Source organism: Amphiura filiformis, chromosome 12 (genome assembly GCF_039555335.1).
Source record: "Amphiura filiformis chromosome 12, Afil_fr2py, whole genome shotgun sequence".
NCBI classification, from domain to species: Eukaryota; Metazoa; Echinodermata; class Ophiuroidea; order Amphilepidida; family Amphiuridae; genus Amphiura; species Amphiura filiformis.
This window is the reverse complement of record NC_092639.1, coordinates 27,629,049-27,645,451: the sequence shown is the minus strand read 5'-3', so window position 1 is coordinate 27,645,451 and position 16,403 is coordinate 27,629,049. Positions and strand designations below refer to the sequence as shown.

The 16,403-nt window shown below is 36.4% G+C and overlaps 2 protein-coding genes across 3 annotated transcripts in view; one reads left to right on the top strand and one right to left on the bottom strand.

The window, feature by feature from the left end:
• Positions 1–3,157, top strand: part of LOC140166003 (betaine--homocysteine S-methyltransferase 1-like) — a 37,577-nt gene extending 34,420 nt beyond the window's left edge. The window contains exon 10 of the mRNA XM_072189373.1: positions 2,756–3,157. Within this exon, the coding sequence (XP_072045474.1) occupies positions 2,756–2,831 (76 nt within the window). The 3' untranslated portion in view covers positions 2,832–3,157. The remainder of the gene's footprint in view (positions 1–2,755) is intronic.
• Positions 3,158–7,321: 4,164 nt separating this feature from the next.
• The window catches only part of LOC140166002 (plasminogen-like), a 58,957-nt gene continuing 49,875 nt past the window's right edge, over positions 7,322–16,403 (bottom strand). For both annotated transcript variants that reach the window (XM_072189370.1, XM_072189371.1), the window contains 2 exons: positions 15,198–15,461; positions 7,322–9,412 (listed from right to left, as the gene is read on the bottom strand). In XM_072189370.1, the coding sequence (XP_072045471.1) occupies positions 9,150–9,412; positions 15,198–15,461 (527 nt within the window). In that variant the 3' untranslated portion in view covers positions 7,322–9,149. The remainder of the gene's footprint in view (positions 9,413–15,197; positions 15,462–16,403) is intronic.

The following is a 16,403-nucleotide window of genomic DNA, read 5'->3' as shown; positions in this document are numbered from 1 at the left end:
ATTCTTTTTTTATGGGCATTTTAGTAGGGATAACCATCAAAATTTCATGTTGCTTCTATTGCTACAAAAGATTGTTTCCTGGATAGAACTCATCAATAGAAGTATTTTGGTGGTTAAATGGTCAAAATCGGTCAAAAACTTTTCGAATTATGAATTTTCAAAGTTTCCCATTCTGACCGGTCATTGGAACGAAATAAAATGACAAGGTCCAAAAATATCAATTGGGAGCAAAATTGGCATAAGCATAAATTTACCTTTATATATTTCTTTATTTTAACATATATGCAAACATGAAACAAGCATATTGTGAAAGTATCAAAGGGTTTCTTATGAAATGGCACTTTACTAGTCAATGGCATAAATTATTTTTTCAAACCGAGGCATTGAAATCATGCATTCAGCGAACATTTGCCAAAAATCATCCAAGATGGCCGATATGGCACAAAATCAAAATTGCACTAAGTCCAGGTAAACTTTTTTTTTCACAACCAAAAATTTCGATGTTATTGGGTTTAATATGTCCAATTAGTAGGTGTATGCAAATTAAATCTTAAGTGTCATTGAAGGTCATTGACTCATTCACAACAATAGAGGTTATCCACTTCACTCATCATGCTCATGTGTGACTTCTAACAAAAGGTGCTGGTTCCCGTAGTATTCCTCATTCAAAACAATTCAATACATGACCTCGGAGTTACCTGCATGACTTTCGCGGGCTATTTTGAAACAGTTATGGTTGCACATTCAGGTACTTCTTTTGAAAGTTCTAAACAAGGTATAGCCAGCAGCAAGTTGTAGATGGTATGGGCCTAAATATAAGAAAACGTTTAGGGTTGAAATCAGGTGAAAAATACATCAAATGAGCACGAAACTTCACATTTATGTTCAGAAAGGTGTCTTCTTAGCATGATTCGAAAGGAGTATGGAAATTCCAAAGGGAAGCTGGTGATTTAATTTGTAACTCGAGATCTACTTGTTCAATATTTTAACCTTTTACAGAGGGTATGATAGAGGTATTACTGGCAACTCTGCCAAATTTCAGCTCAGTAGGCCACGTTTTTCACCTGAAATATTTGACATGAATATTTTGTGCCATTCTTGAGCAGTGCTGAACTCAGCCACTGGCAATTAAGCGCACTGTGGCGATGGACCAAATTTGACTCGCACTTACAGGAAAATTAAATAATTTATGTTGCTGTAATTTGCAAGATAGTTACAAAATATAATTGGCATTAACTTCCCCAATTTTTACAGAAAATATTGAAAAATAAAAGAATGAGATCAATTTAGGAATGTCTGTGCAAGCAGTGCACAGTTCGTCGGCATAGTGGCGTATAGTGATTTTTGGTCATTTTTTTGAAAATTGGCACATATGTTTTTAATGATGTTCTCTTTCATTTTTTCTAAGTCTTATCAGTCATAATTAGCTAATTAATTAGTAATTAATTAATTAAATGTGGCGTATAGTTACAAAGTGACATTTTTTGTATTCCATAGTGGCGTATCGACCATACGCCACTTTTTATACACATTTTATAATTATGAAATATCGGCAAAATGAAAAACATCGTATGTCATAGTGGCGTACGCGTATCGGACCTATACGCCACTATGGAATACGAACGATGAAAAGTAACGCCATAGGGATTACACGGCGACCGAGGTGGCGTACGGTTAACGTTAGGTTAGGGTATTGCGTTTTGTTCGTTTTCCATAGTGACGTATAGTTTTATTTTCAGTTTGCCAGCAATAGTATGTATTTATTTCTTTTGAAAATATATAACAATAAAATCTATTTAGTTTACTACAGAAATTTCACATCATTTACAAAATATAATGAATGTCTGATTTACACAACTCGATTTTAAATTGGCATTTCTTCAAACCCGATTTTCTCGAAAAGTTGTTTATTCGCGGCGCCCCACTATACGCCACTATGGAATACGGACGACGAGTTGAGCTCCCTGCATGTCTATGGGAGTGTTCTAATCAAGTTGATGGTTCATTTGTCATCCCTAATTTTAGTGTCTAAAATGGCCCAAAATGAGGGTTTTTCAATAATGCCGTCCATTTCTAATCGTCACTCCCATAGACTTTACATGTAAAATAAAAAGGCCCATAAAAATTTAATAGCACCTAGTTCGGATGTAAAATTCACACAAAATGCTTTTTTTTTAATTGATTACAAAGATAATTAAATACTTTTCATGCGGGGGCTATGTGGAATTTGTTTTAATGTATTCCTTGTACAGTGGAATTTCACAATAAAATGTCCATTGGAAACAAAGGTGCGGAATAGAATTAATCATTGCAAGCTTCTCTATCTGTTTAACCCAGCTGGCATTGCGTGAAATGAGATATTTTGGTTGAAAAATGTGTTTTTTATGACTTTTTTTTCCAATTTTCGAAAGTCCTGGAATTTGGAAAGGGTATATGAGTCAAATCTTTTTTCTGTGAAAAGAAACGATAGGAAATTGGGCTTCTTCTATCATCTTTAAATTCCAGAAAGAGGTCATTCTAACAATTATTTTAACCTCATTTAAGGTAATTTTCGGCACTCCGTGAAAAGCATTGTATAATATACAAAATCCAAGATCTCGGTGGATATTCCATGTGATGGAAATCTTTGTCATTAATACGCGTACAGGAAAATGTTTATCCACATCAAGTTAAAAAATAATAAAAGAATGATACAATATAATATTTTCAAATAAAGAACGCCAATCAAATATATTGCATAAATTTTATGTTTCAGGGCTAACGTAGACTACTGGAACAACCTGACACCAGCTGCTGGAAGAATGAACGTGAAAAAAGTCGTGACTCAGTGAAACGCGAACATAAAACAATCAATTTAGGAATTCGGACGAATTCCTGAAAGCCTTTCGGAAACCAGAGTACGTCATCGTCAATGTTACGATGTGCCCAGACGAACTTTGCTGCAAAGAACTCTGGGAATTAGATTATAAATGAAAATGCATGTAACAATACGCACGTGGCGAAATGATCAACTAATATATCACCTCAGGTGATATAAGTTTATATGGTTAGTTTTAGGGTTCTATTAATCTAATCCTTACTCTATAACCCTAACTCTCAAATGTTTTAGTATTCACTATCTGCGTAACAATGCACATAATAAAATGCTCCTCGTAAAACCGTGAAGTGAATAGCTTTATTACAGGGCTCGCAAGGCTCTTTTGAGATCCCATATCATGAAAGAAATTACCACTCGCGGCCCAATTTTGCCACGCCGTGTCCCTCATGTCTATAGTCTCGCGAATTTTGATCGAGCACCTTGGGCGCATCAAAATTTGAAGAAGAAAAAGTTTGAAACTCTCATAAGCCTTGGGTCCGGGGGATCACTCTCTCACACACAAGTGCACTCCCAAAAATAAAGATTATAAAAAGCCTTAAAGAAACGTTTTTTGTCCTCTGCTATATGGAATCCACAAGAAAAGAACACTTTTAGGTTCTAAAACGTGTATTAACTCTTCACAGAACCATTTTTGGCCTTTATAGAACTTTTGGAACCATTTTAGAACCCTTGTTTCTGAGATTGCGCTACCCACCTGCGTCCAAAACAGCCTATGAAATATATTAGATATCGCACACAATTCATTTGTACCTCTAAATGGCGTACTACAATACGCCGTAGAAGTGACGTAGTTAATCGGATTAACTACCCATAGCAATAGATGAATACAATTTTGACTATATCGCCCTGCACTACAACATTCACGCGGTACTGATGCATTGAACCATAGATGACAAAGAAAGGCTAATCACTCGCACCTGTAAGATAAGTATCTTTGAAAAGAGCGGTATTGTATTAAAGCTATGTTTGCAGACATACACAGATGATTAGTGTAATCTGCTTTTAGTGCAGGGCGAGGCTATTCAAAAAATTTTATTCATCTATTGCTATGGTAGTTAATCCGATTATGACGTCACTTCTACGGCGCATATACATAGATATTAACTGACTTTTTAAAACTCAATTTCTGCTGCAAAATCGCCCCTTTTGACGGACGCGGTTGCATCCTGTATGTCATGTCCAGATATGGTTGCATCTGAAGTTGTGTTGACAATTCGAAAAATAAAACGCTGTATTAAGTCATATTATATAAAGGGTTTTCCAGCGATTATACATGGTATATAAATAAAAAGTACTTGAAAACAAAGAAGTTGCTAATGACTATTTGAAAGAATATTTATTGTTAAAAAAAACCCGGAAATCAAAACTTCAAATAACATGATTGTGAACAAAATATGTCATATGATTGAATAAAAATAACATTGTGAGTAACAATAGAGGCCTTGCATGTGACGTATCATCCCGTAAATATGGCGGACTACTCAAATGCATTCAACAAAAGCATGATTGCAATCTACCGTGACAGTTTGTCTCACACACATAACCCTGCACTACGATCAAATATGTTGATGACAACATGATTGAATGGACTGCACTCCGCCATAACTACGGTTAAGGACACCGGTTCAAATCCTTTGTTTGGAGTCAATCGATAAAATGATGCAGGGCCTCTTATTAGGATGTACAGGGTGTATCAAAATGAGTGGTTCCATCAATTTGTTTATTGAGAGGCCCGCCTCTTCCAAATACAACATTGGATGCTTATGAAATGTCCAGAATGTATAATTTATGACTTGTTTTGCAATTAATCTGCAAGGGATCTTATGTTGAATTTTGATGTGTCAGGCTCATCCATTATCAATGAAAACTGATGGGTACCAATCATTTTGATGCGAGTTCGAGCCCCGACAATTTATTATCTGTTCCAATTCCAGTGACACCTCATGCATTTTGTCCTGGGTACTATTAGGCATATTTTCACTGGAGTGGCATGAAAACTAGCACTGCAACCCCGTTATATTGATTTTTCAGAATAAAAATGCTAAAAAATACCTATTTCAATGCATCCAAAGGTCCAGGAAAATAAATGATGTGTCACTACAGCTGGAATAAATAATAGTGTCCATGTCATTTTACCATAAAAATATTATTAGCCATTAACAGATGTTTGCAAGAGCTAGAAAATTCTAGAATAATATAATATACCGCTAAATGGGGTAACTTTGGTCAGCGTCTCCGCTGTATATGGCGGAGTTGTCGTTTTTTGCGACATTTGACCCCTTGCTATATTAACCAAACACACATCCTCGTTCACAAAGATTGACTTTTTTTTTTCAGACACAATGTAAAAATGCTAATTTTTGGTCAAAAATCCCATTTATTTTTGTCAATTTCAGGGACATTGGACCTGAAGACTATTATCTCTTCCAAATATAATAATGTTGATTATTTCTGAACAAAGTAATACCAAATATGACTTAAAAATATTGCTGTTTGAAAATATCATACCGTTTAAAGAAGATTTTACTAATCAAAGTTACCCCGCTGACCGATGTTACCCCATTTTACGGTATTGTAATATGAAAGAGTAAATAAGTGCACTATCTAGCATTTTGATTGATTAATAAATAGTATTGTTGATAAGAAAATCAAAATTTTGAAATTTTCCCCAAATTCCATTGGTGTTTAGAAGGTTGTCACATTTAGGTAGGGTTTTGCCGAGGGGTTTTGATACTCTCTGCTTTAATAGTTAGGTAGCACACCACTCTTCGCCATACATACATTATCCCAGCCACATTTCCCTAACATAATATGAAATATAAAAAAAAAATTAAAAATGAAATTTATTTTGGCAGAGGCGCCGGCGGGGTTCGAACCCACGCTGCACTGAGCAGTACTATACAGTATTGACATAACACCAGCGGCCCAGCGCCTTAGACCGCTCGGCCGTAAGGGCTTGATTGCATCATGATGAAAATTTAAACATATAATCGCAACTTCATTACTTCAACATACCACGTGACAAGCAAAGACAGAAAACGTACGATATTTTGGAATTTTATTTGTTTAAAAACATTAATGTGTATTAATAGCGCTCAATTGTTGATAACTGCGTGTTCTATATACAATAAATGACCCTACGCACAATAGTTTTTTCATACATTATATCGATTTTGACTCGCACGTGCTCGCCGTATACCAAAAGTATGTCGGTGTGGCGTGGCCTACCATTTTTCTTGTAGCTTCTTGTATACACGTGGATGTTTTCATCATTTATACAATAAATCCACATTAGACCCCTAATTTTATTTCAGGAAATAAAAGATTAGATTACCATAAAAACGAAACAGTAATCATTGGTAGGGTCTAATGTCATTTTTACATGGAATTTTCAAGGTTTAAAACAAATATTTTGGCGTATATAAAATTGAAATAAAATTCTCTGCCTCATAAACGACATCAAATGTGCCACAATTGGGTATCACGAATCGTTATATATGATGTGCAGTTAATATTCATATTTTCTTTTATACAGAGGATGCTTCAGTTTTGACAGGAAAAATATTTTCTTGAAAACCCTCTCACTCGGTTATTTCAAAACGGTAACCACGCTTCCCTAGAATGTGCAATAAATTAGCATTAAAATTTTTCTTATTCTAATAGCAAGCGTTTCTAAAATGCAGTATGGCGAAATGTGGGGTAGTTAGGTGAGTCCCGTAATTTTTCGTTATTTTAAAAATAGTTTATTTGCATAATAGCTTCTACATGCGGTAGACGCAGTTATTGACTCTAATCTGAATCGATAGGGGTAGGATGCATTAGAACATCCAATTTTTGAATCAATGAGGCTACCTTTTTGACCTTCCAGTTTTCCCTCATTATATTCTTGTGAAAATGTCATATTAAAGCCACAATGTACGATCCTTTAAATGAGTGTGTTCAATTTTTTTCAAACCTGTTGTTTTGGCATAAATGTTTACATTAGCCCTTTTTGGATTCAGCCAAATTTATTGTATTTTAGGAAAACAGAACAAATTTGAATTTAAGTCATATTATTACTTTAAATCCCTCATAGAACACCACGTTAAGCGGCCAAGATATTAACTGAGTTTTCTTTCATTTAACCTCATTACTTTGGCTTAGAATGACCAGGAAACTTTCCTGACAGTTGTTTCTAATAATATGTTATTATTTTGTAAAGAATAACCACATTAAAATTTGATCAAAATCGTATATTAAGGTTGGAAAAGAATAACCAAATTAAAATTGGATTGAAATCGTATATATATTAAGGCTTTAAGGCACCACATCGTATTTGGTCCTATAGCACGATCGGTGTCCGGTTAGATACTGATAACTATTGTTATCATAACTAGAGATATAATTAATAATAATAATAATAATAATAATAATAATATAATAATAATAATAATAAATGGTTCTTTTAAGGCGCAAAATCTTCCGCGGAACTCGGAGCGCGCACAAACATGAAAAGACAAACAAACAAATATCTGTGAATCTGGAAAAGCTTGACGGAAGAGATGGGGTTTAAGCTGACGTTTAACTTGAGAAACTGTGGGGATGCTTTGAAGGTTGTTCGGAAGCGAGTTCCAAACAGTTGGAACAGCAAATTGAAACGAGCGTTCACCGGCTGATTTGAGGTTAACCCGAGGAGTTTTGAGAAATTTTTCATAAGATGATCGAAGGGAGCGGGAAGTTTGATAAGTACAAAGCGCAGATGACAGGTATGGTGGTTAAAGTGCCATCGAAGTGACGGAAAGCCAGAACAGCAAGTTTAAATTGGATGCGCAATTCGACGGGCAGCCAGTGAAGCTCGATGAGGATTGGTGTAATATGCTCATACTTTCTTTTTTGACAATAAGACGGGCCGCACAATTTTGAATTCGTTGGAGACGGTTGAGTTGATCAGATCAGCAGTGATACCTGCCAAGATGGAATTGAGATAGAAATGAGGAACGGCATATATCACTGATATGTTCAGATATAGACAAAGTTTGATCTAATCGAATTAATTGTATCAAGCATAATAATTAACATTTGCATAGTGTTATCGCTTTTCATTTAAATAAAAACGAAATGTTCAGGATACGAAGACCCATTGGGCTATTCCATTTAAAATCCACACTACCCCTGTGGAAGATTTTGGAAATATCTTTCACAGGGGGAGTATGTTTTTCAGATGTAATTGGTCAAAGTTAATCATTTTGAAACCCATACTCCCACTGTATAATGGCTTTACCTATATCTCCCACAGCTGGAGTGAGTATTTCAAATGGAAGTTACCTAATTGTCTATTCTATTTGAAACTCATACTCCCTCTGTGGAAGACTTTACCTCAATCTTCCACAAGGGGAGAGTGGATTTTAAATGGAATAGCCCATTGTTACCTATCGGGCACCCACAGTGCTATGGGACCCAATTAGATGTTGTGCCTAAGTGTCTTTGGCTATTTTTGTTACGGTTGTTCATGAAAATAAATTTTAATAATTATTATTAATATGGAGAGATGGAGTTTATGGTAATATTGTACAATGGGTTTTTTTATATATATTTTAAATGTATTTGACAAATATAAAGAGCATGCAATGCGAGCTAATTTTATTTTACATGCATTTTATTTTTATGCGCCATGCTTATGTTTACGTAGTCTACATCATAGCCCCATTTTGAAATTGATATTACCAATTATGAACTCATCTGAAAATGAAATTACAAGTTCAGAACTAGAACCGCTCCCATCCCGTGCTCCCATCCGAAAACCTTTGGGCAAAGCGGTCATTGTGGATACCGTGTGAAGTGGGCATAGGTTGATTGAATTGTTGATCAAAAGGGACTACTAAGCAGTCAAATATTAGTTTACGAGATAAGCTACGTATTGATATCCTTGAATATACACTAGGATCCACAACATGCTCATCTATCAAGGGCGCAGTTCTTTAACCCCAATACATTTGTACATTCATTGAATGACCTTTGAAAATATGGGTACAAAAACTCATCAACTTGAGGTCAAATTTTGCACTATGATTGTTTAATTGAGGCTATTGAACTATGCCATTGGGATGAGGCTATTGTGGTACATAGTGATAAGAAATGGTAGTGTGATAATAACTTTACACAGTGAGATACAGAAGCTTTCTTTACAATTATGCTAGTGTTTATAGTGAGGATTCCGTGTATAATCAAGTTGTTTAGCTAGTTAGCTAGTTGTTGTTAGCTATTTTCGAATATAATATGATGTTGTTAACTATTACCAACTATCATCATCGGGCCAACCATCCTCATTGTTGCTATCACTCTCACTATTGTAACCATCACCGTTGTAGCCATCACCATCACCGTTGTTGCCATCACCATCACCATTGTTGCCATCACCATCACCGTTGTTGCCATCACCATCGCCATTGTTGCTATCGCTATCACCATTGTTGCCCTCCCCACTGCCATTGTTGCCCTCCCCACTGCCATTGCTGCCCTCGCCACTGCCATCACCACTTCCCTCATTGGTTGTATCTGCAGTTGTAAAACAGTAACATTTTTTTCATTACTGACAAGTTTAAAAAACCAATATTTTATGCGACGCGTTTTAATTTGATATAAATGGATTCTTCTACTTTGAAGGCTTTCAGGATTTCTCGATATTGTGAATGCCATAATTTTGAAAAATCCCCAAAGCCTTTGCAAATTCAACCCTGAATAAGTATAAGTCACTCTGATTCGCATATCGTTACAGCATAGTTCAACGTGGACGGCGTCGGACCGATGCACGCAATGCTAACATCGGCACTGTGCACGTTGACCTGTGAAGTAACAATAATGTGCATCGGTGTCAAGTATTCGGGTTAATTACGCGAAAGCATTTGGTACTTTCCCAAATCGTCACTGGGCGGGAAAAAACCTCGCATGTACTTTTGGCCTTGAACAATGATAAAGCCTTGTAGGTGTAGACTTTATATTGAAGAGGTTGCTTCATCCATGTTTAAAGGCCAAAAGTTCACACAGGAAACACCGCATATTTACTTTTGGCCCTTGAAAATGGATAAAGGCTTGTAGGTTTAGACTTTATATTGTGTGGTTTGCTTCATCCATGTTCAAGGGCAAAAAGTACATATGAGGTTTTTCCCGTCCAGTGACGAAATGGTTATCTTGTCAAATGGTGGGATCTTAAAAATGGTCTCTTCCGTGTTAAATACTGGGAAAAATAGGAGGTGTTTTCAAAATGACTGCCACATACACAGGTCTGCCACACACCAACATCGTCTGGCTAATAATTATTTGGTGCAGCAGAGACACTAAAATGAATACACGGGATCGACACACGTGAATTGCTATATGCACGATTTTGATATCAGACGAAAATCTTCGGATACCGGGTTAGAAAATGATGAATATCTCCCGTAAATGATTTCGTATAAAGAAACCAGATGTGGTTCCTTGCTTATGAATATATATTTTGAACAGATATGATAGTCGTTAGCTTGCGTCTTGAGTCAAAAACTGACAATAATTCCGCAGTAATTCTGATTTATATGTGCCGAATTATATAGCGCAGTGTATAGGCCAATCGTGAAGGTTGTCTAAAAGAATATGACCTATGGCATACCATGCTTGACTGACACACAGCGAGGTGAGTCACCGAGCTAATCGGAGCTATTGTCAGTAGCCTTAGTCAGATGTCCTTCGGCCTATTATATTTAACAGGTCGATATGAATAATGGCCATGTGTGGCGGTGGATTCAATCTACCATGGCGATTTCTGCCATGAAGATATCGGGGCGATGACACTGTGTGCCACAGTTCCTAAAGTAATCCAATAAGTGTCATTTGGATACCAGAAGGGTTTAAAAGTATTCTTTGTTGCCATCTGTATTTGATGACATTTTAATTGAACAAAAAAAGTTATAGTGCTGCTATGATTTGGTTCACCTCCAGATCGGTAGTAACGTACGTGCGAATTTTGCTCGCAGCAGTATCGAATCGCGCGCGTAAAGTTAAACGCGCTGAGTGTACTCGTACGCGTACAGTGGTGGTTTGTCGGTACACTCCCAGACAAACAAGTATGTCTATGGGTACACTTGCGGCGTAACCGCGAAAAAGCATTGACGTCACCACCTAATGTGAGGTGAACCAAATTTTAGTCTCATAATAGGATTCAAATTAAAATCTGCAATTCTTTTGCATTTCGTTTTGATGTAATCCGTATCTGGTCACTTTTAAACGTCTCCCAAAATAGTCAAAATTCCATATATTACCCTTTATGGGAGCGGATAGCAACGTTAGCACAGTATTTTTTGTGGGATATGAGAGCCCATCAGACATCGAATTGCATTCGAAATACAAGGAATGTTCTTCTGATATCAAATAATTTAGATTTTTTAAATTCGCGATATACAGATATAATAAAAATTTTGTGGCAAATTATTTCAAATTGATCCTTTTGACATTTTAACAGTCTTCTAAGGAAATCTAATGATATGTACTTTAAGTGTAAGCAGCTGGGAGGAAAAGCTGTCCACCATTGTGAAGTTACCTAATTGTCTATTCTATTTGAAACTCATACTCCCTCTGTGGAAGACTTTACCTCAATCTTCCACAAGGGAGAGTGGATTTTAAATGGAATAGCCCATTGTTACCTATCGGGCACCCACAGTGCTATGGGACCCAATTAGATGTTGTGCCTAAGTGTCTTTGGCTATTTTTGTTACGGTTGTTCATGAAAATAAATTTTAATAATTATTATTAATATGGAGAGATGGAGTTTATGGTAATATTGTACAATGGTTTTTTTTAATATATATTTTAAATGTATTTGACAAATATAAAGAGCATGCAATGCGAGCTAATTTTATTTTACATGCATTTTATTTTATGCGCCATGCTTATGTTTACGTAGTCTACATCATAGCCCCATTTTGAAATTGATATTACCAATTATGAACTCATCTGAAAATGAAATTACAAGTTCAGAACTAGAACCGCTCCCATCCCGGGCTCCCATCCGAAAACCTTTGGGCAAAGCGGTCATTGTGGATACCGTGTGAAGTGGGCATAGGTTGATTGAATTGTTGATCAAAAAGGGACTACTAAGCAGTCAAATATTAGTTTACGAGATAAGCTACGTATTGATATCCTTGAATATACACTAGGATCCACAACATGCTCATCTATCAAGGGCGCAGTTCTTTAACCCCAATACATTTGTACATTCATTGAATGACCTTTGAAAATATGGGTACAAAAACTCATCAACTTGAGGTCAAATTTTGCACTATGATTGTTTAATTGAGGCTATTGAACTATGCCATTGGGATGAGGCTATTGTGGTACATAGTGATAAGAAATGGTAGTGTGATAATAACTTTACACAGTGAGATACAGAAGCTTTCTTTACAATTATGCTAGTGTTTATAGTGAGGATTCCGTGTATAATCAAGTTGTTTAGCTAGTTAGCTAGTTGTTGTTAGCTATTTTCGAATATAATATGATGTTGTTAACTATTGCCAACTATCATCATCGGGCCAACCATCCTCATTGTTGCTATCACCCTCACCATTCGGCCTATTATATTTAACAGGTCGATATGTATAATGGCCATGTGTGGCGGTGGATTCAATCTACCATGGCGATTTCTGCCATGAAGATATCGGGCGATGACACTGTGTGCCACAGTTCCTAAAGTAATCCAATAAGTGTCATTTGGATACCAGAAGGGTTTAAAAGTATTCTTTGTTGCCATCTGTATTTGATGACATTTTAATTGGTCCAAAAAAGTTATAGTGCTGCTATGATTTGGTTCACCTCCAGATCGGTAGTAACGTACGTGCGAATTTTGCTCGCAGCAGTATCGAATCGCGCGCGTAAAGTTAAACGCGCTGAGTGTACTCGTACGCGTACAGTGGTGGTTTGTCGGTACACTCCCAGACAAACAAGTATGTCTATGGGTACACTTGCGGCGTAACCGCGAAAAAGCATTGACGTCACCACCTAATGTGAGGTGAACCAAATTATAGTCTCATAATAGGATTCAAATTAAAATCTGCAATTCTTTTGCATTTCGTTTTGAGGTAATCCGTATCTGGTCACTTTTAAACGTCTCCCAAAATAGTCAAAATTCCATATATTACCCTTTATGGGAGCGGATAGCAACGTTAGCACAGTATTTTTTGTGGGATATGAGAGCCCATCAGACATCGAATTGCATTCGAAATACAAGGAATGTTCTTCTGATATCAAATAATTTAGATTTTTTAAATTCGCGATATACAGATATAATAAAAATTTTGTGGCAAATTATTCCAAATTGATACTTTTGACATTTTAACAGTCCTCTAAGGAAATCTAATGATATGTACTTTAAGTGTAAGCAGCTGGGAGGAAAAGCCGTCCACCATTGTGAAGTTACCTAATTGTCTATTCTATTTGAAACTCATACTCCCTCTGTGGAAGACTTTACCTCAATCTTCCACAAGGGAACGGCAAATTTTGTCCGTTCATATTGAAGATACACATTTTTCCCTCGGTATTTTAGGTATACAGGGGAAAGAAGAATTACGCATCGCATGTTGCATTCAATAACATAAGTATATTTAATTTTACTGTCACTAATTATATCAACTCTTATGATACACATCAGTATAATTTTGAGTTCCAACAGGATGCGTTCATCATGATTAATAATAATATATTTTTATTTAAATCAAAATAGCATAGTCTAGTACTTATGGATATGAGCAGTGAGAGTAAACAGTACAAACAACACGTACGCGATCAATCAACAGTGCCGCTGAGAACCATTACGGGCCCAGGGGTAAAACGAACGCACGGGCCCCCTGAGGTGTCTTTTTTTTGTTGCTTCTATGGGCCCATTAATATATGTTTTCTTTATTTTACGGGCCCATAGGACCCGGGCCCGGGGTAACGCACCCCATTAACCCCTTGTCGGCGGCTAAGTCAATCAATGATGCTTACCGCCAACCTATAATAAATATAATCATACAAACAAGGAAGAAGCTTACCATGCTTATGCATCATACACTAGAAACATTCAAACATTACAAACTAGTAGCGCACGAGATTAAATTAATGATGCTTAGTTGTTATTCTTAAAATATCAAGAAAGAAGAATTACGCATCGCACACTCTAGCACAATTATACTTAAATAAATGGAAACATGACATGCATAAGGAGCTATACCAGACATACCTGCCTGTGCGGGGACTATTTAAGTACATATCATTAGATTAATATCAAAAATAGCAATTTTTAATAATTTGCCATAAAACGGGTATTATATTGCGAATTACAAAATAAAACACAACTATTTGATATCAGAAGGACAATCCTCGTATTCAGAATGCAATTCAATATGTCTTAACAAGCAAGCAAATTTTTTTTCCTCTAATGCGGCCGATACACGTTCAATTTTATTGGGCAATATCAAAGACCCTAGATACAAAATCTATCATTGTGCACTATTAATTTTGTGTACAACGCACAATGGTAGATTTAGTATCTAGGGTCTTTGATACTGCCCAATAAATTGAAAGTGTATCGGCCGCATAACACCAAAACAAAATTATTTGTTTTAAATATTAGCCTCTGTATGAACTCTGACACTCCATATTGGGCAAAATTATCTTTCACATAATTGTTTTGAGAAGCAATAGCCATCAAAAACGGAACATTTTCGCCCTCAAAACAAGGTAAATATGACCGGCAGTCGGACTTCACATTACCTGAATCAGGGGCTCCTGGCACGTTCGTGCAGTGAGATTAAAAGTCCGTGCAGTGAGAATCAAAAATCCGTGCAAATATTTCTATATGTTTCAACCGGTCAAACAGGAAAAAATTGGAAATGAAGTTCTTTCTAATAGAAGAAATATTCAATTAAGATTAACCCTGTGAATTTTCCCGAAAGCACCATATTCCAAAATAGAAAATAATTGCAAAATTTTGCGCGCTTTGCGCACACTGGCCCATCAAATATCATACTTCACCTTCATTTGGGGCTCAAATTTGTACAGGTAAAGTAATTGTTATAGCGGATTAGCTGGACGATTTGACAAATTTTCCTCCCACGCACCTGCCCCGCCCCCATGCTCACTCCGACAAACGTAACCTACATTTGCCAACGTGCAATGAGTTTTTTCGCCTAAAAGAGCCCCTGATCCCGATATAGCGGATGTTTTTCATAAATCTCGGAGAACATGCAGTGTAATGATATTTTAGAAAGATAACAGAATATCATCTAAGAATTGCTACATATTATTTGTAAACAGTAATAAAACAATATCTTACTCGTCGGACATGTCATAGGTTCGCCCACATCGCAATAACCCCATCCTGGATATTCCGATGTAAAACACCAGGGCTCGCACTCAATACCTCCAGGATTACGACAATAGTTATGATCGCCTAGTTGTTCCGGATACCTAATGGCTATTGGTCCTGCCCAATAATGCATCCAGCTAAGGCAGTCATACCCTTGCTCGGTAACATTTTGTTTGCCCTTGTAATCTTCTCCGTTAAGTTGTGTGTAGCACTCATCATTACCATATTCAACTGAAAATTTAAAAAAAAACATTGGGGAAATATAAAGTTATATTTTGATGGTTTGACTCTGATTACCTCGTCCACCAAAGGTGAGTTTCCAATAGACAACTTGACATGTGACGTCATTGCCCGGCAGTATGTGCAAAGAGCTTTTAATAGACATAGAGTGGCAATTATGTAATGCTTTGTTCGTTTGATGCCGATTAGAGTTTGCGACACGCTATTCATAAAAGTGGTACCATTGTTTCGAACAAAGGGGTTCCGCCATTAAATTGGTCACTGATCCGGCATCATATTAACGCCCTACACAACAGGCGAGTATCAATAAGTGACCACAATACAGTCATGTGTAAGGGCAGTCATGTGTAAAGTGGTACCATTGTTCTCACGTATCCCAAATGTGTGCCTGTGTGGGTCTGAAATCGATAAAGGAGGCTTTAGCTGTCGATGCAATCATCTTTACCACCCACCTGACTTTAGGCGCTTCATTTAAATAAATTGAATGCTCTTGCTGATCGATTACACATCAGAATGTATTAAGGCTGCCATTTCCGCATATCTATATCACTCTATATTGGTAAAGGTTGTTTTTAAAAGGTCATATAATATTGCTTGGACAACATCATATCATTGGCAAGCTAATATTATGAAGACAATGAAAATGACTCCTTTTTTGAGAAAGTAAGACGTTTAAAATTGATATTCCGTAAAAACCAACTTAAGCAGTGAGTTCCTTCGAACGAGACGAATTTGACCTAGAAAAAAGTTGACGTCATGAAATGAGATGTGCCAGCTTTGAGAAAAGTCTAATCAAGTGTTACAAATTTAATGGTTTTTAAACATATGGATAAAATCAGCCGCTTCTTTTTGTATATATTAGTAAATTGTGATACATTGTATTACTATTCATATGTATAGCAAGTTTTTGAGAAATAGTTGGACTAAACAATA